Genomic DNA, 19,546 nt, shown 5'->3' with positions numbered 1-19,546 from the left:
CTCAATTGCAAGTTTTGTCAATGAGAGCATTTCCATAGAACGTTTATTTCGAAACCAGGTTTTCGTGTCTTTATCCAAGAGAAGATTTCTTATTGTAACGTTTTTTATTCGTCAATGAATATTATCTGCTTGAAACAACTGTTTTGAATAGTTTGTGGCCTCCATAGCCTACTATTTTGATCGTGGATTGCTATTCTTCTTTGTAGAGCTGATAACGCAAAAAACGTTTGCTATTATTGTTTCTAATTAACAGCTTTGCGATCACTGGCTTTTCTTTGTAGCATAAGAAATAACGCGCTTTGTATTATTGAGGTCAAACCAAACAAAAGAAAGCAAGAGGATGCTTCTCTCTGCTCGCGCATATCGATGCACGAAGCAATTATGAGCTTATGGCTTGTCATCGCAATGTAATCCATTTCACGCTTTGCTGGAAGTGAGCTAGAAATAGCAAAAATTCACCAAAATCTTGAATTTACAAGAAAACTACACAACTTTTAGCATCAAATTTAATATCATCAGATCCGCCTGGCAATTTTAGGAAAAGTCAAGAAAAACCAAGTGCATGGCGTTACTGTGCTTCAAATAATTAAAGGAAATATGAGGGGGGGGCCAAATCTGGCCTCCCTTTGAGGAGCAAAGTGTTAAACACTTAAACAGTTGCTTAAATAAGAAAATGATTGAATTGTTCAAGAAATGTCAGCAGTATTTGAATATGATATTAAGGTGACCCAAAGTGCCATGCCGAAACTTTTTCAACGTAAGAAAATTAAATGAGAAAAGTGAAAGTAAAAAGATCGCTTTTCGTTTTTTTTTTTTTTTCAAAATTTATCAAGGTAATCACGGACCCCAAATGCTTTCTCACGGACCCCCAAGGTGTCCGCGGACCCCAGGTTGGGAACCACTGGTGTAGAGGATAAGGCGCTCGCTTTCTAATCACTCAAACCTGGTTCGACTCCCTGCTAAGCTGCTTGTTGAAACACCGCTCACCTCTACCTAGGGTGTAACTAATTAATTGGGTGGGTATAATTGCTGAAAGAGGGGTGGCCGAGAGAAAGAAACTGGCCACCCCTACTCTCCTTTGTGCTGATGGCTTAGTGCAATGAAAAACTTATATTCTCATATCAGATGTAGCCTAAGTGGTAAGCTAAATGCAATGTAAATACCGGCAATGCGACATGATGCATATCTTACCTGCATACTATAGAAATAAGGAAATTTTATGAGACTCAGTTAAAATTTAATCTTTATTTTATTGGACACATCCCTTAGCGATAATAAGTTAGCCTACTTCGTACCGGTAGCCTATACGCTAGCATTTTGCAGTTCAAGACGCTCTCTGTACAGTACTTTTGAATTATTTGTAGCCTATTTGATTATTTTTTGTGTGCATAACTATGGACGATCGATCGTTGTAGAGACTCACAGTAGCCGACGCCTTATTCAGGCACGGCTGATGATGACGAACTAACTAACCAGTAACTTATTTTTTTGTGTAATAAAGTATGCTAAACCCTTTAAAGTTACTTTGTTGTTTATATCAAACCTTGGGCCATTAGGCTAGCCTAGTTATAACTAAGTTAAACTAAGATTAGAACCAAGAAACGAAAATTGAGCTTTAATTATCAAACCTTCGGCCATTTACAGTAGGCTACATATCAACGGCCGAATAGCTTGCTGGGAGTTTTCAGTTGAAATAAGTCTAATACTCCAATTGAGAGCCAAAATAGGTCTTAGAAGATTTTACACACTTAAAAATAGGCCGAAATGATTCAAGCTTTATGCCTTTTCTACACTACAAAATACTTTAGGCTTGCAATTACCATTAGGCTTGCATTAGGCCTTAATTCGCAGTGGGTAGTAACAAACTCTACTTTGGGACCAGAATCGGATCCGGCTTTTATATAAAAACGTGTTCCAAATCTATACCGAATTCGTGAAATAATAGTAGCTTAAGATCCTTAGCCGGATCTGGTTCTGTACATTGTTCACTGTCCATATCGACAAAAAAAATGTAGAGAAGGCCGTGTGACTGATGTGCAGAGAAATAACGAGAACTTTTTTGGAAAGGAGAAAAGGACTGAGATTGTGACTTGGGGTGGGGGACTGATTTCACTTTCAGTAATAGTTGGTATTGAATGCAAATATTTGGTTTTCACAGGCAAAACGCTAACATGCTGCACATTAAATTTTACAACGGCATTTCAGAAAAAGGTCACAGCAACAAAAACAATCAAAGCTACCTTAAAATGCTGTGCAAGCATTCTTTATAGCCTACCCGATAAAGCAAAATAATAAGGAAGCAGAAAGTTGTTTGTTACGTCTAAAGAGCAGCGATCGCCCTAGCCACACTTTTCTGGGTTCGCCACTGAGTCAGCGCTTCTTAGACGAAGAAGCCAATGACACGTTGCTCTCCAGTTGCTTCTCAGTATTTTCTCCACAAAATTTTAGAATAGACCTTCGACCCTGACGACGACGACGCCAAATGAAAACTTGTAGCCTACGTTGCTCGTAGACATCATAGAGTGCAGCAAATTGTTGAAAATTTCTAAACTAAGGTTACTCTTTCATTTACATGCAATGGACGAGAGTCGAGAGGTGTTCATCTTCATGATAATTATCGTATTTTTGTTTATAATGCTGAAAAGTGTAGACTGTTCCCATCGAATGCATGCGTTGCTCTCAACGCTTTACCAAGCAGACAGTGTAACACTCACAATCGCATAAAGGCAAAGCCTAGTGCATTATTACAATGAATCCAATCCTATGTTCAGTATCAAGCAGGAAAAAGATACACTACGGTACCACGTCCAAAAAGTCTTTGGTATGACCTTAAACGTCTTTGAAGCCGTGTCTACTAAGTAGGACTAACTTAGAGGCGGATACTAAGCAGCTAAGCCGCTGATCTGGTGCAGCAATCCAGGAGCTACATCAGTCAAGATTAACAAGTTTTCCAAATGTTTATTTAGGCCAGGGGTCACCAAACTTTTTTCTCTGATGGCCGGATTGTGCGAGATTAACAGTTGTGGGCCGGATGCAAATTGCGAAAAGATATACAACTATTTAGAATCTCCATTGACTTGAATTGAGCACAATAACTAACAAAGTCAGCGGTAGAATAGCAAAGTTCTGATGAAAATCGAAAGGTTGCTGGAAAAGTTGTCCCCTGCTGTGATACACTACAAGGTATCGTGCTCTTGAAAAAACATTACATCTTTCCAAATTTGGCCTAGGCTGTTCCCATTTGTGGTGGCCTAATGATAAACAGCAACGTCAGTCCTTTACAAAAAGTTTGGTAACTTTTTTCCTTAACAGTTGTAGTGCAGTTGTTATTTCCGCAGCACGTGGCGGGCCGGATGAAATCAGTTCGCGGGCCGGTTCCGGCCCGCGGGCCGTAGTTTGGTAACCCCTGATTTAGGCTAATGAGTTTCCAGGGTGGAAGAAAAGAGGTGCAGGGGAAGAAGGAGACGAACTTGGAGAGATGATATAAAACAGTGGGATGACTTGTCAAGCATCGGAGAAGCAAAAAGAGTAGCGGAAGAACGTGACGTGTGGAAGCAAATGACATCCAACCTTCGGATCGGAGACGGCACGTGATGATGATGATGATGATATAATGAGTTTCATAAAAAAGATTTCACTTTTAAGAATGTTTTAATGCAACATTCAAAATTATTTTATTTATTTATTTGCTTCAGATATGCACATAGTGACATATGTTACATATCCATATATGGAGTTACATAAGAAAAAAACAGGAAAAATACACGTAGGCTACATAGAAGAGACAACAAACATCTCAATCGTCATTGTACAACTATTTACAGGCAACATCATAAAATTTTGATCTTAGTCAGACATCAGTGTTATGCAGACTAGGCTACAAATTAGGTTATTTTCGAAGTCTAAGCAGCTTAAGTGAAAATAAACCAAACACACGTCTTAAAATGCCTTAGTAGGCAACTTTAAACTTCTTTTTCCATTTAGCAAAGACATTGGTCCACAGGTGTGAATTATAAAGAGGCATACAATAAGCTCGAAACAGCTCGTTTTACATCCACTCTACAATGTTTGACAAACGAAGGCACACTGTAGTATTAGCGACACAATACAAAGCTCTGATTTGTCGTTTTACATCACTATCGTCCAGTGACGTTCGGTGGCTTAAACCGTTGGGAAAGCAACTTGGAAATATGCTGCAGCAAGGTAGTAGGCACGAAGGGCGTAACCGTCGGGCGAAGCCCGAAGGCGTGTTGCCGAAGGCAACACTTCCAGCGGGGGGTCTGGGGGGCCTCCCCCAGAAATTTTTGAAAAACACTTCCAATTTGGTGCGCTCTGAGAGCATTTCCAAAACAAATCAAAAATAAAAATCTGTCAAATTGTGCTTCGCCTATGTGGTGATCATACATCCATTTAATGTTTAGAAGTCATGAACAATCTTAATTTTAACGTTGCAGGACCAAAATCCTGTGTTAGACATGGAATAATAGTTGTCTAAATGTTTAATTCGTCATGAATGTTCATTCTCAGATATTCAGTTAGGCCTACACTACAAAAATTAACACTTAGGCCTAAACATTACAACCGCAAGCAATTTGTACAAAAAGCTGGATAAGTTTGCCTCCTGCTTATAGAAGCTTAACCCTTTGACCGCCACCAAAAATTTACCCTACCGTCACGCATGAGTGATCACGAGTTTGTTGGCCCTAAATTTCTCATGTATGAATCTTCCCTCAATAACCTTCACATGAATGTCGAAGAGCAATTCTTTCTCTTTTCAAAAATGTAAAAAGATTATTTTATACAGTTATATTAATTAATTTTTGACCTCGCAAAGTTATCTGCATTTTTTTTCATACTTTTCTCACTTCAACCCCAAATAAAAGCTAAATTTTGAGCTCTTTTGGTGTTGAAATTTAATAAAATGTTTGAAATATTATCGGCAACACTGAAAAAACAGTTTCTAGCGCGACGGTAACGCTCTCTCGTCTGAAGCGAGCGCGGAAAATCCAAGCAAAAATTTTTGTCCAAGTTTGGCAGTAAAAATCTCAAAAAGTCTAAATACAAACTATATTTTTTTAATATATATTTTACTTCTCCATTGCTTCATCTTTGATTTGAAAGGTCAACGAGCATCAACGATGCCACCGTTCGCAAGATATTGTGGTTTTTAGACTTGCACTCAAATATGAGTGCTGGCGGTCAAAGGGTTAACGAACTAAATATTGCATCCGCACCTGAACGTTCATTGGCGAAGTAACGTTATATCAACGCTGTAAAAAGGGCAAAGGCATGACTAGGAAAGCTAGTAGGCTAAAGTACATGGCGAGGAGACATCAAAAAACAGCAATTATGATGCTGTGCGTGTACCGTGACGAGAGATCATTCTGACGAGTTAGTCTAGTCGCTCTAGCAAATGTATGCATTGACGTCACTGGGAAAGCAAGACTAACCTTAAGCAAGTCTAACCTATCTGATTGGCTAAGCAGCTGGTGACGTTTTGCAATACGAGTAAGGATTGGTTAAAACGAAGGCGTTTTTTGAACTTGGGTAAGCAATTTTGATAGTTGCTTACCTGGAGCCTCAGTGGTTGTTTCTGACAGAAGCGTTTACGTTAATTGGCATTTATAGGCAAGACATGCGGTTTGGTGAGGTCTTAGACTACTCACAAGCGTTACGAGTAATTCTAGCCACGAAAACAGTAATTTTCAAGTTAAAATAGACGTGATAAAAATAATAAGAAGTTAAACCTAGAATTCAGTCATTATATTTTGCATAGTTTTTGCTAAGGTAAGCACTGCTTTCCTTGCTTTCCCTCACCGATCGTCACTGCGATACTATCGTCACACAACAGGTCATCAATAAGCACACCAAGATATTTGGTTGACTGCATAAACTCAACGTATATTTGTGTAATACCTTACGATAAAAATGAGTGCATTGAATCCTTGTTTTCAAAAACGGATAACTTTCAAATGGCTGAAATTTAGGCTATTACAAGTTGCTGTTTTACATTTGGCAAATCTTTTTCTGTAAACAATAAACATAACGTAATCTCTGATCTGGCGTAACTTTTAGACCGCTCATGTGCGTCCAGAAGTTATAGTAACTTTCGAACAAATGCAACTATGTCAAAGAGGTTCACAGCCTGTCTACAAGAAACCATGATAATGATTCTCTAGAGTCTAGACATTCCATACTTCTCAAAAACTCTTACTCAGCATTAAATAGAATTCACAGGTGCGAAAACATCGAACGAATTTCCTTCTTCAATTAGAAAGACTGATACAAAGTAACTGTTTGTTCACAAACTAAAACAACATTTAAGCAAAACGGACACGCAATAGAAAGACAACGTAGAAAGGCTTTCTTGCATTCTTGTCAAAATTTTAGTGGAAATCCGAAATAATTTACAAAAGATTAGGCCTACCTAACAATAAGTTCGATTGCTTGTGCTGTACTTTTATGTTTGTAGATATTAACAGCAAACGCAACACTCCATATTCAACACGACACGTCACAAAAGGGGATGAGAGCTTCATCAACACCATCAGGACATCATCATCTACCAGCTAATCCATTCCATCACCCACCAGGACAAGAAACAATAACTTAAACTGTATCTCAAACCTCAATCGTCTTAGGCTACTCTGTGATGTGCAGTCTGACCACAGAAAGAGCTCAACACCTGCTCTCCTGTGCCACATCGAAACGGGCTTTTGCCTGAGGATGGGTTTCTTTTATGTCCGGTTTTCTTTCTCCATCCTGTTATTAATATTATGACTGCTCATCCACATCAACATTGGAACTGGCAAATTGAATTCACAACACTTTTCACTAGGCTGTCACTCATTACTACATGTGTGCTTCTCAATGTTTTTGTTTTATTTTTTGCTATTTGTGTTTCGGGTTTTGTGGCGTGCTAACTACTGATATATAGCCTACTACATGATTTTCCATTCAGGCACGTTTTAAACCTTTCAAGGTTTTGCCATCTTTTCCCGTTCATTAACGTACTGGTAGGTCTATATACCGATTTTTGTAGTTAGTATCTTTTTCGTCCCGGACGCGTTAATGACAAAAAATAAAATTGATTGATTGAACTCCTGAACCGCTACTTTAAGTATTGGAAAACCTGCAATAATTTAACGTTAGTTTGAGCACTGAAAAGTTTGGGTGTTCAATTCATCAGAAATACTATTATCGTTTCTAACAGTAGTTGCAACGTTCTCATGATGAATGCGAAAGTAAAAGCAGAAACATACAAATTGTTTTATTGCTCCACTTACGTTTCGCGCAGCATGTCAATGCGTTTCCTCAGAGCGAGCAGGGTTGCCAGATATTTTCAAAATTTCCAGCCCAAAAGCAATTTCAAACCAGCCCAAAATAGCCCAATATTGTTGCTTGTACAAACTAGCCCAAAATGAGAAGAATTCGTTCACAAAATCAGTCCAAATTGACGAAACACGATCAATCATTAAAGATCTTATTAACTTACTAAGCGTTCTACCTGGTTTACAGCATTAATCTATACCGTGGTAGGGCAGAAAATCGCTAGCCATAGTGGGGAGCCAGTGAACAATATGAGTATGACCCCTACGGTATATAACTCTACTAGACACTTTAGTAGACAGTAAGACAGAGCACTGGGAGCAGGGGCGCCGGAACAATTTTTGACTGGGGGGGAGGGGGGGCAGGATTATGAAAAAGGGCACTTTTATTGCCGAAATGCCATTTTTTTAAGTTTTAAGATAAGATATAGCGATAATGCTCATCTATCGAGTAATGATAGAAGTGTCCGGTATCAGTGCCGGTCTTAGGGTATTTCGGGCCCTGTGCGGAATATGATTTGCGGGCCCCAATGCCAATGATTCAACTCAGTAGCGTAGCTGGGGAGGCCTATTTTGAAAGGGGAGGGGGTGGTTTGACGGTCTGACACCCAGCAGCGGGGGGTCTGGGGGGCCTCTCCCAGAAAATTTTGAAATATTACTTTGAATTTGGGGCATTTTGAGAGCATGTTCAAAATTTGGGTATGAATATTATCCTACTGTAAAATGGTGCTGTCCAGTGGCATAGCAAAAGAATAAGATCATGCATTCTTGGGCGTTTTTTGGAAATAAAGCTATGTTGAGTCTAGATGCAACCTATTTCGTTCCCTGAAAAATTCGTACCCCGATTTCGTACCCTGAAATCGGAGTTAACAAAATCAAATTTCGTCCCCTGAAAAGATCGAGAGAAATTTGAAATGTTTGCGGCAACTCCGATCAGCAACTTCGGCCATGTTGTTTTTTTTTCTCGATCTTTTCAGGGGACGAAATAGGTTGCACCCATTGAGTCTTTCTTGTTGCTAATTCCTTTGTTGAATTCACTTGTTGAATTTTTCCATTGGAAATGACAAAATTACTGCATTTTCTGAGTAAATTGCGGGCCCCCTAATTTGCGGGCCCTGTGCGATCGCACGGTTTGCACACCCCAAAGACCGGCACTGCCGGTATACAAAGTACAATGGCACGGAAGGGCATCATGCTATGTTATAATGATGTGGACCTAATTTACTGTGATACCGAATTTTGTGTCGTGAATATTATTAATGGCTTAATTTACTTTCGTGTACGTAACCTTTAAATTTGCATCGCATGCACGTTTTAAACTTTTGTAGTTTTGCCATCTTTTCCTTTTGTTGGTTTTGTTCCCGTTCACTATTTGTAAGTTTATCATTCCTGTTGTTTTCCGACAAAAAAAAATAAATTGAATTGAATTTCGAAGCAAAAATGAAAGATTATAATTAGGCTGAAAGCGAATAGCAGAAATTGTTATACTGCAAATTGTGCAGTAGCTTACATGACCTTAAAAGGGCACAATTGCTCCCCTGCCTCCCATCTACAAAAAAATTGAGAGCAAGGAGGCATTTGCCCCCCCCCATCTTGCAGCGCCCCTGACCGGGAGCAGGTAATAATTAATAGATCAAACAAGCAGCCATACCATTCCTCCTTCACGTGACGTTTCCATCACTTTTCCGCTAAGGCGCTAAATGCGCTTATCCAGTTTAACAGAAAAAAAAGTTCACTCAAAATTCACTCTGATTCATTCACTGTAAAGCGAAGTTTATAGAATTTCAATGAAAACTGTTGTGACTTTTTGCTATTTTATGCTTAATATTGCTCCAAAAACAAGCCCAAAAACCCGCAGTAAAAAACAAAAACAAGCCCAAAAACCCGCAATCCGCGACTGCTCTATTTTTCCCGCAACTCTTCAACCAAACTAGCCCAATTCCGCGGGAAAACCGCGGACCTGGCAACCTTGAGAGCGAGTGACATACGGAATAAAATTTATGAAGTTATATACTGCAGTACGGTGGAAGGCAAGAAAAAAGTACTTCATTCTTTCAAATAGTGACCAAGAGATGTGCTAGCGGTTACTTTCTACATTGAATAACATACAACTTTCAAACACTAAGCATAAGGCCAAGCAGTTGAGACAAACAAAATACATGAAGCCTGCCCATCAAGATAATAAAGATTTATGGGGTTTTGGTAGCAGATTTCCATCGTTCCAATTGAGCACATTGCATTGTTTTGACATAATGTTAATATGACAACTTTCTGCTGTAGTGCGTTGATAATAATTAATTTATTTCATTTTTCAAAATTTTTGTTTCTGACCAGTTTATTATTGCTATATTCCTCAAGTAGACCTATCAGAAATGTCTACTAGAGTTGTTTAATCAGGAACAAGGAACATGTTATTTTAGGTAATAGCTATAGATTTACCTTGCAGTAACAACAATTGCGAGAAATTTCAAGTGCTTTCATCAGTCTATTTATTCTGGGCAATCTTGCAAAAAGGAAATAAACAACTTGTAGGCTACTGAAACAGCAAGTGTTTACAAACTTTACATTGTTGCAATCGTATAGTGTTCAATGTTTGCAAAGCCTCGGGCGACGTGTTTTTTAATTTATGAGTTTTGAATGTTTTACAATCACATTAAAAGAAAGCTTTCGCAGGTTAACTATTAACTGGGCATCTAAACCTGTTGGTTCTTTCCTTTGAAAACTGGAAAAGTTTTGTGTAGGCTATGGAAAGCCAAGTCAAACGACAAAAGAAAAAAACGCTGCCATGTTTATGCGAAAGCTTGCTTACGGCTGATGGTTAGTTTCAGGAAGAAGCGTTTCTATTAAGGTAATTAGATATTTAAGAGCTCAGATCTGTTCATCAGGCTTCATGGAAAAGCTTTCTACTTCCTTGTGGTCTGAAGTTAATGAGATATTTTGTTCAAACCATTCGATTAAATATACCTTTAACGTGCCTTCTCAGAATGAAAACGAATTTGCAAATGTGCTGTTATGCGAAAAGGACGATTCTTATCGAGGGTATTGTGGAAAAGAACTAAAATTTGTATCAGATCTTGCCTTGAAAGGGAGTGTAATGCTTTCAGTTCCTTCTGATCTTTACAATACATTTGTGATAAGAGTTTGGGGAAACAAGGACAGAATAGTAAATCAAAAAGCCTTTGACTTTGGAGATTGTGATTCAACAAGTAGTCCTGCAATAATTCCTACAATAATTTTTCCAACAAATTCCAATTCATTTTCGTCTTTATTAACGGTGGTAGTAGTTGCTGTGATTTTGCTTTTCTTGTTGGTTGTGGGTATAATTTGCTTTTACAAAATCAAAAAAAGGAAAAAACCTTTACATGTGGATAGCTTTTTATCAGACAACAACCGCCATAACAAATCGCCTTTGCTGAGTATCAAGAGCAAAGTCGACGATATCAAAAAAGACAACTCAACATCAATATATATTGTTTTTGTGTGTGACAATAGCTACCACGAAGACACGGTTCTTAAGTTTGCAAGCTTTCTTCAAAAAGATCTTGGATTTAACGTCATACTGGAATTGTGGGAAAAATTGAAAGTGGCAACTGGTCGCGTTGAGTGGATGCAAAACGCCATCCAACGAGCAGATAAAATAATCACAATTTGGTCACCAGCAGCAACTCAGAGGTTTATGCAACAGCAACAAAATTGCGTAAATGACGATAAAGATATGTTTTCTCCAGTGGTAAACAGAATCAAGAATGATCTCTTCAAAGGTATCAACTTGACAAAGTATCTCTTTGTCACATTTGATTATGGCGTAAATAACAATTTTCCATTTGACTGGTTTCGTGTTTCTGAAAGTCATGGAGTTTTAGAGTTAATGAACGACTTTGAAGAGTTGTACTATTTTCTTCGGAATAAAGAAAAACACAACCCAGGTTTCAGTGACCATTGCAACAAAGTGAAAATCAGCAGTTACCACCTTGCAGATTTCAATAAAGAAGGGCCCAGTTTGAAACTAGCGATTGAAAGGGCGCGAAAGTTCGCAGAAACAAACTTCTGGCTTTCTGAACACTCGAGGCAAGCATCTGTAAACGACAGCTTTGAGAAAAGTTTGACCGAAAGTGACGTACACGCAGTCAACGATATGAAACCAAAGATTGTTGAGCCAACTTGTCTTTGCGAAGCACAGTTTGCTACAAGGTACGACAGACACTTACCCCCGATCCCTGACCCAATAGATAATCGGGCTGACCCAAATCAAGCAATTGCGCTTATCAACCAAAACTCTTCGTTGATAGCTGGAAACAAGCAAAAGTAATATGTGCATGTACAAAAAAACAAACAGCATAAGAGTTTCCAATGTGAATAACATTACCAAGATGAGACAATTGCTGATCATGTTAGTTTACTGATGATGTTTTTCCGTCATTTTTCAACAGTTGTTGTGACAAGTTTTTTCGAACAGGTACAAACCACACTGAGACAATATGCAAACCTGCAACACAATTTTTGGTATAATCTAATCAGATATTTTTGTATTGTTTAGTATAGCCCAGGGGTGGGCGAACTACGGCCCGCGGGCCGCATGCGGCCCGCGAGACCATTTTATGCGGCCCGTCGGCACTTGCAGAAACTCCTACTCATCACTTATTGTTTTAATGAAACAGGTTACATGACAAAATATTATTAATTCCCTTTACGAGTGTGTTTTTCGCTTGAGTTTCAGTGCGTAATCACATACACGTCAGTCGCGCATGTATTGCAACATGCTCTCACGCATTGTTTGATTCAGTTGTTTTATCATAAAATACAAATACGGTAGCGGCTGCCATAGGCCTACCAGTGCCAGTACTTCTACTTTCCTCCAAATAGCTTTTTATTGTTATTTGAGACGCACAGTTTAATGTTTTCTACTTCGACAGGATTTTTGTTAAAAAATAAAAGATCTATATTTTTACTCTGTTAAAATAATGAGTGCTGTTAAGAAGCGAAAGATTGAAGACGAAAGTCGTGTTTTCAATAAGGAATGAACTGTTAAATGCTATTTTATCGAAATTGGGAATAAAGCAGTTTGCTTGTTGTGCCGGGTACCCGGTCAGTTGGTCGACAGGACGTTAGGTCGACAGAACGATTCATGTTAGGGTTAGTTAACCTAACTCTAATCCTAACCCTAACCCTAAAATGAATCGTTCTGTCGACCTAACGTCCTGTCGACCAACTGTCTTGTCGACCAATTGTCCTGTCGACCAATCGACCGTGCACCGTTGTGCCGTGAGTCCGTGGCTGTTTTCAAGTAGTACAATTTAAAAAGACACAACTAAACCAGAAGATTGTGAAAAACTGTGAACAGTTGCACAAGTCTCATTAACTTTTGTGATGATGATTGCATAGCTTTAAACGTAACTGAGTGTGAAATACAAAAATTGTGTTTAATATGAATATGCGTTTATTTACACACCGGGTAAATTTTCTTACTTTGTAATGAGAGTGTGCGGCCCCCCGGCTGCAACATTTTTTCAAATGCGGCCCTCAGTACAAAAAGTTTGCCCACCCCTGGTATAGCCTACTTTTACTCTATCTAGTAGTAATTTGCTTATAGTTCAATTTTTTCGGCGAGTAGGTTATTTGCTTACAGTTGTCTTGACTTGCACATTGCACAGACGAAGCTTTTTATATTAAAAAAATGATAGAAGAGTTCAGAGTTAAACTAGAAATCATGAGTTCCAACATTTTTCCATATACCAAATTTTTGTGCATTGACAAACACAAATGGAGATGTATAACTTAAACCAAGCATGTTTATTCATTGAAATAGCGTACTAACCAAAACAAAGTAGGATAGGCTGCATTTAGATTCTAGACAACTGAGAATCTAGAGTGCCTTTATTTAAGTTAAATTTTGATTCATTGAGAAAATCTCCAAAGCCAAGGTAACATACTTAGTCGAACTGTCTGTATATTTTTGGATTACTTCAATACTTCAGGGCTTCGTAAGCCTACAAATTTTAATCGTTTTTTGACTTTTTCTTGCTTGCAAATGTCCGAGATTTTAAGACATTTTCTTACATCTTAATTTCATCGATAGGCCCTCTCTCCATTTTGCTTCAAAAAAGCCTGGTCTTTATCTCGAAACATCAGGATCGATCAGTTATCTGTAGTGCCTTCTCGATTTCTTTTCTATTGGTATCTTCTTTTCAGCTTTCAGATTTCTTTTTGTCAGGTCATCTTTTAAAGTGTCCCGTGTTTCTTTGGTCTTTCTTTTCTCATTTTTACTGTCACTACCTTATTCCAAACTCACTTTGTCAAATTGTTTTCATTTATTGGTTTAAGATATCCAATCCATTTCAAACAATGTCCACGCAAGTATTCTTCAATATCCTTAACGTCAGTCCACTCAAGACATTATTTCTAACTTTGTCGAAAAGTGTCTTGCCACACATCATACAAACCATCCTCATTTTTGTCGTTTCTATTCGGCTAACATCCTCTTCATCGCCCAGCACTCACTTCCTTGACAGGCCCACATATTTCTTATTGTAATCAACGACATTGAACCGATGGAAGAAAATTTAAATTTGCATAATTGCCTACTGCGTCCATTGCATATATCATAGCATCTGTTGTAGCAATGTACACGCACGTGATTACATTTGAAGAAAAATTACCGTATTTCGACTGTGCCGGAGCCCCATGTCGATGATGGTGTATGTTGACTTCAAACACTGGTGTTTTGACATTTTGATTAATTGTGAATAAACTTTCACAATGGGCAAGTAGGCTAATAAGTCGATTGCTTTAACATTTTAACTTTCAGGAATTGTACAGAAAATCGTCCCATTTCTGGTAAGAATGCATTTAGAACCTTTGCTCTAATAGTTGCACTTGACACCATACTTCAGTAATATAACACCATATTCTTGCTACAAAAGTTAAATGAAATGTGACGTACAAGGTACAATCGTCTGTATTAACAATGTCATTGTTTTATGCATTGTCGGTTTAGCGCAGCTACATTTATGTCGGCTAGGTTTGCGTTTTTTTTCATGAACTATTTTTTATCAACACATAAATACCAAAGGTTATTTTCACTACTTTCGTAAGAAAGCAAATCGTCGGCATGATTTTGGCATTTGCTATATATCCTAAACTCAGTGGCGTATCCTGGTTGGTTGAGCAAGGGAAGCAATGAAACTCGTGGGAGAATAGAGCGTGCCGAAGGCACGTGTTTTCTAGGGGGGTCCGGGGGCATGCTCCCCCGGAAAATTTTTGCAAAATTACACTCAAATAATGAATTATACTGCTTTCTGGAAACACTTTTAGGGTAATTTTTGTATGAAATTTATTAGCAGATAAACAGCTATTAACTTATTAAAGGTAGCTCTTACACACGAACGGGCAAAGGGCAAAAAATGCGACTATAATTAGAGAACACCAAAAACTCAGCTACAAAGTCAAGTCTAGCTTAGACCTCACATATCATGTCTTATTCCAAAGTCTATCCAGCCAGGATAACAGTGTAAAGCCAACATTTGGCTCAAACTTTTGCTTACAAGGCCGATATTATAACCATAACAGTGCCCTAGATTTTCTCATTACATAGCTCACTGGCACAACATCCAACAGAGCAGAGTTGCCAGACTATGAAAAAGTCTTAAAGTCAAAATAATACAAAGAAAAGGCCAAAACAAAGAAAATATTAGACAAAAAAGGTCAAATGGATATATTTACCAGTTTCTATCAAAAATAATAAAATTTACATATATCTTTTATAACTTGTAGTGGATTTTAATAAATTGTAGCAAAAATAATTCTGAAAGTACGGTAGCCCAAAAAATAGCAAGTTAGCCTATAAAAGTAGCGGATGAGTTTTCCGCCACATTACGAGTATTAAACAAGTATAGAACATGTATTGAACAATGTTGAATATGGTTTCATCTGGTAAGGTTACAATATTAGAGACATATTGATTATTATGCATTTTGAAGAGTTATTTGAAAAAAAAAACTAATTCGCGGAATTTGGCTAATCTGGCAACCCCGCGACTGAAAGCAATTTTCAAATCGCTTCCAGCGATTAGTTAAAAGAAACCTAAATTGCGAAAACTTTGCGCTGCTTTTTTCTTTTCTTTCAAACTTGTTTCTTCTTATTGCAAAAACGAGAGCAACGGATGCAATACGAATCTTCGCTTCCGTTGGCTTCCAACTTTTTTAAAATTAAAACCGAGTTAAAATCATACGGGGGGGCATGAGTTAAAAACCGTTCTAAATCGCATTTAGGTAAAGAAATTACGAAATCGTTTTACTGAAAAATATCAGCTTCTCTTTTTTCAATTTTGACAGGGGAAGCAATGCTTCCCTTGCTTCCATTGAGGATACGCCCCTGCCTAAACTGTTCCTCCCCCATAACGTTTTATCAATAGCTTTGGCAAGGCACCAACGAGTGGATCACCTCATACAGTAAATCAGTCGGTTTTTGTCTACAGACGTTGAATCAATGTAAAAAATGACCTATTTGTTGTCTGGGACTGAATTTGTTGTCTATGTTTGTACGAGGTGTCGACCTTGTAGTCATGTGAAATGTCTATAGACATTGAATCAATGTAAACAGGACAGATTTTGTCTAATAGGCACACACTGAAATTGGGTTATTGGGTAAACAGCTTAGTCAATATCATTGGCTTAACGTCAAAACATTTTTACAAAAATGTTTATTTTTTACCGTTATTTCAAAGATTCAGTTTGAACTAGATGATTGTGTCGCATCACTGAAAAGCAGAATGTCTACAAGTCAGTCATAAATATTTTTACCACTTCTAGTGCATCATGTAGGCCTACAACAAATTTTTCAAGCTGTGTAAAAGTCAACTTTAAACCCGATGCTTAAAAAGTATTGCTGATTTAAAAAATGCATGAAAATGTGTATTTGTAAATAAAATTTTCAAAGCTGCATAGCTTCTGAGGGTTTCGGAATTGTGTTGATTTCGAGTTGAGAGTACATGGCGAGCATTTATTTCGTTTAATTTAATTTTGGTAGAGAGGTGATTTTCTTTAACCATAGACAGGTAAAACCAAACAACCACACGGCATATAACATCATATATTTGAGTGAACATAAAACTATAAACTACGAACGTTTTCGGCCATACTCAAGTTAGCCCTTCTTAAGTAATGAAAAAAATTTCGTTGTTGTTGAGCAGCCGGTTTTAGGTTAAACAAGCTCAGTTGCAAAGTAAGGGGTAATTTAGCTACGTTTATTTCAGCAGCACCGGAATATCTACGGTAAACGACACAATACCGCGTGGTCGTCGAACCAGCTACACAACGTGCTGGAACTTAAATGACATTCGTTATTGCTCTCACCTGAATGCCACACCTGGTATTGCTTCTAGCACCGCTATCACCAGACTACTTAAACAGCTGGAGGTAAATAAGCTTGAGGGATGGAACGAAGCTATTTAAACCAGTGGTTCCCAACCTTTTTTAGTCACTGACCCCAATGTAAAATTTTCCAAGAATTCGGTCAGAAAGTGTTTAAAGCGTTACCTATACTACCGAGGGATATTAATTGCAATATCGGATATACACAACAGTGAATTAAAAAAAAATAGATTTTCAGATTTTCAACGACGTATATTTATGCCGCTGGTGATGGGTCAATGAAAAGTCATCAAGCTAGGCAAGCGAGTGATTTCTTTTGCAAAACAAGGAGAAAATTACTTGTCTTTTTCTCCGCTCTGTTTTTTTTTTGGGAGGTCGCTTGGCCAAGTGGCCAAGGATCCGCTTTTGGATATATATACATGACAGCTGCTGGAAACTCTAGTGAAGTAATGTCTCTCAAACGAAACATGCGAGACTTAAACGTCCAAGAAAAAGATCTGTAGCATGTAAAAACAAACAAAATACGAAAAAATAAGATACAACAAAAATGATGATGATAGTCAGTAAATTAGGATGGCAGTCTGTTGTGATTCAGTTTCAGTGTTTTTTATTATTTTCTTTCGTTGCCCAAACTATCGAGATTTGAAATAGCCTACATGCATTCAAACCAAGGCAATCACGGACCCTTTTACACTATCTTACAAACCCCGAGTTTGGAACCTGTGGTCTAAAGTCTAAACCTTCGACTTTTCACACTTAGGCCTCAGAGCACGAAACAGCATCAACTACGGTACATCACTGGGAGTTCAACATACTCTTCACGTCAGTGTCATATTACTTTTAACGCCGTCGCTTTCCAGCTAGTGCATAACTGGCCTACAAGACAAAGGATCGTCAATTTTTCCGTCTTGTTCCAAAGGAAGTGTCTGCCCTGAGGCCAGGGCCGGATTAACCATTAGGCTAATAAGGCTATAGCCTTAGGCCCTAGATAAATTCGGTCCTCCATTTTTTTAAGATTAAATTTTTGTAAGGCTGATTGTGATACAGATCCAGTAGGCTACAGTACAGTTTTTGCTTAAAAACAAATGACTGAGTTGATTCAATACATATAAAGAGCCCATTTGCATACCACGTAGGTGCCACGTTTACCGAAATTAAGTTTAGTGTCATTAGTTTGTCTTGGTTTTGCAAAATTAGACCCTTCTCTAGTAAACAGCCTTAGGCTTACAGTAGGCCTACCCTTAATCCGGCCCTGCCTAAGGCAAATGAAAGCACCACAAAGCCAAAGAATTTTAGGAGACTTCAATCCAGAGGAGTTTACTATCGCTTCCCGCCTGGTACAACCACAGAAGATTTTAGGACTAGATAAGATCTGCCTGAACTTATACTCCATGCTGGCCTTTCACTTAAGTTTTGGTTACATAAATTCAGAGATGTAGGCTACGTATACGCCGTAGACTTGCACCGTAGACTTTTTGTTTACGCTAACGCTTACGGCCACATTTTTTTGAATAGTTTTCGCTTGAGGCTACGCCGTAAAGTTTTAGCGGTTTTTTAGCGTATAGCGTCAACGTATACTTTTTAATGTCTTAGCTGTTGTTTGCATTTTAATTTTGCAGTTGAAAGAATGTTTTCAATGGGCAAAGACATATTAAAACCAAAACGCAGCAAAATGTCAGATGAACACTTTCAGATGCTTGTATTTCTTCTTGGAAATTCAAAATAAAACTTGTTTGTTTCGAATGGTTTATACCGTGTGAATGTTTGGCACCTAGCAAACAAAATGAGTTTACGGTAGGGTATATATGCGCTGACACCGCCAACTTTTTTTTACAAGTTACGTTGACGAATACGGCATATGGTTTTTCAAACGTTTACGCTGACGGCGTCAATATTTTTTGTATACGCGTACATCACTGCATAAATTCCTTTCTTCCTGCCCGCATCACTTCAAGATCCTTAAAATCTGGAGAAGAGCTTCAGTGGTCGCGATCCCTAAGCCTCACAAACCAACAGAGGACTTAAAAAACTATCGTCCATTATCCATCCTCTGTTCCTTTCAAAACCGCCGAAAGGCTGATCTATGCCCTTGTCAAGCCAACCATCGACCCGCTTCTTCCAAAGAAGCAAGCTGGGTTCTGCGTGGAAATTCACCATGGATCAGGTCTCTCCTTTGACACAAAATATCGAGGATTTCTTTGAAACAAAAAAAGGCCGGCGCTGTCTTTCTAGATGTTATAGCTGCTTACGACACTGTATGGTACCACAGCCTTACTTGTAATTTGCTACCTGCTTCCATACCTGTACATGATCCGCATGATCATGGAGCTTGTCAAGAACAGAAGGTTCATCTTCACTACCGGCAACTCACAGTAAAGCGGACTGAAAGGCCTAAAAAAGTTGTGGGAAAACCTAGAAGACACTCTGAGCCATGATATAAAAAGCCTCTGTTTACTGAAATTAATTACTGAAATTCAGCGAAACCAAAACTGTGCCAGAAAAAATCCCATGTCCTCTACATAGGCCTAGTTGAGAATGCGACCGTGAGCTAAATTTTAAGAACAATGGAAAGTGTCTGCTTTTCTGCCCCGAGCCGAAGTAACTTGTGGGTGACACATGGCTACCTGGAGATACGGCCTGATTTGTTACATTTTGAGGACTTTTCCAGATTTTGTCAAGTTTAAGTAACTGTCTGAATGAAATGTTTTGAAAATAGTGTTAAATGTTTTTTTACTGTCTCTCCCAGATGCAAAATAGGTTTTAACGTCACTATAAGCTTTGATAAATAAACACAATTTGATTCAGAAAAATTTAGTCAGGCTATTAGTTGCTAGCTAACAGTCTGATTGA

General features: G+C 38.3%; 1 protein-coding gene across 1 annotated transcript; it reads left to right on the top strand.

Annotated features, from left to right (window-relative positions):
• Positions 1–10,210: 10,210 nt before the first annotated feature.
• LOC145765596 (uncharacterized) lies at positions 10,211–11,811 on the top strand. Its single transcript, XM_082577432.1, has one exon. It carries the CDS (start codon positions 10,219–10,221, stop codon positions 11,635–11,637), a length of 1,419 nt encoding a protein of 472 aa, XP_082433558.1. The 5' UTR covers positions 10,211–10,218; the 3' UTR covers positions 11,638–11,811.
• The last annotated feature ends 7,735 nt before the right edge of the window (positions 11,812–19,546 follow it).

Source organism: Aplidium turbinatum, chromosome 2 (assembly GCF_918807975.1).
Source record: "Aplidium turbinatum chromosome 2, kaAplTurb1.1, whole genome shotgun sequence".
Lineage (NCBI taxonomy): Eukaryota > Metazoa > Chordata > Ascidiacea > Aplousobranchia > Polyclinidae > Aplidium > Aplidium turbinatum.
This window is presented reverse-complemented; position numbering and strand designations above follow the sequence as displayed.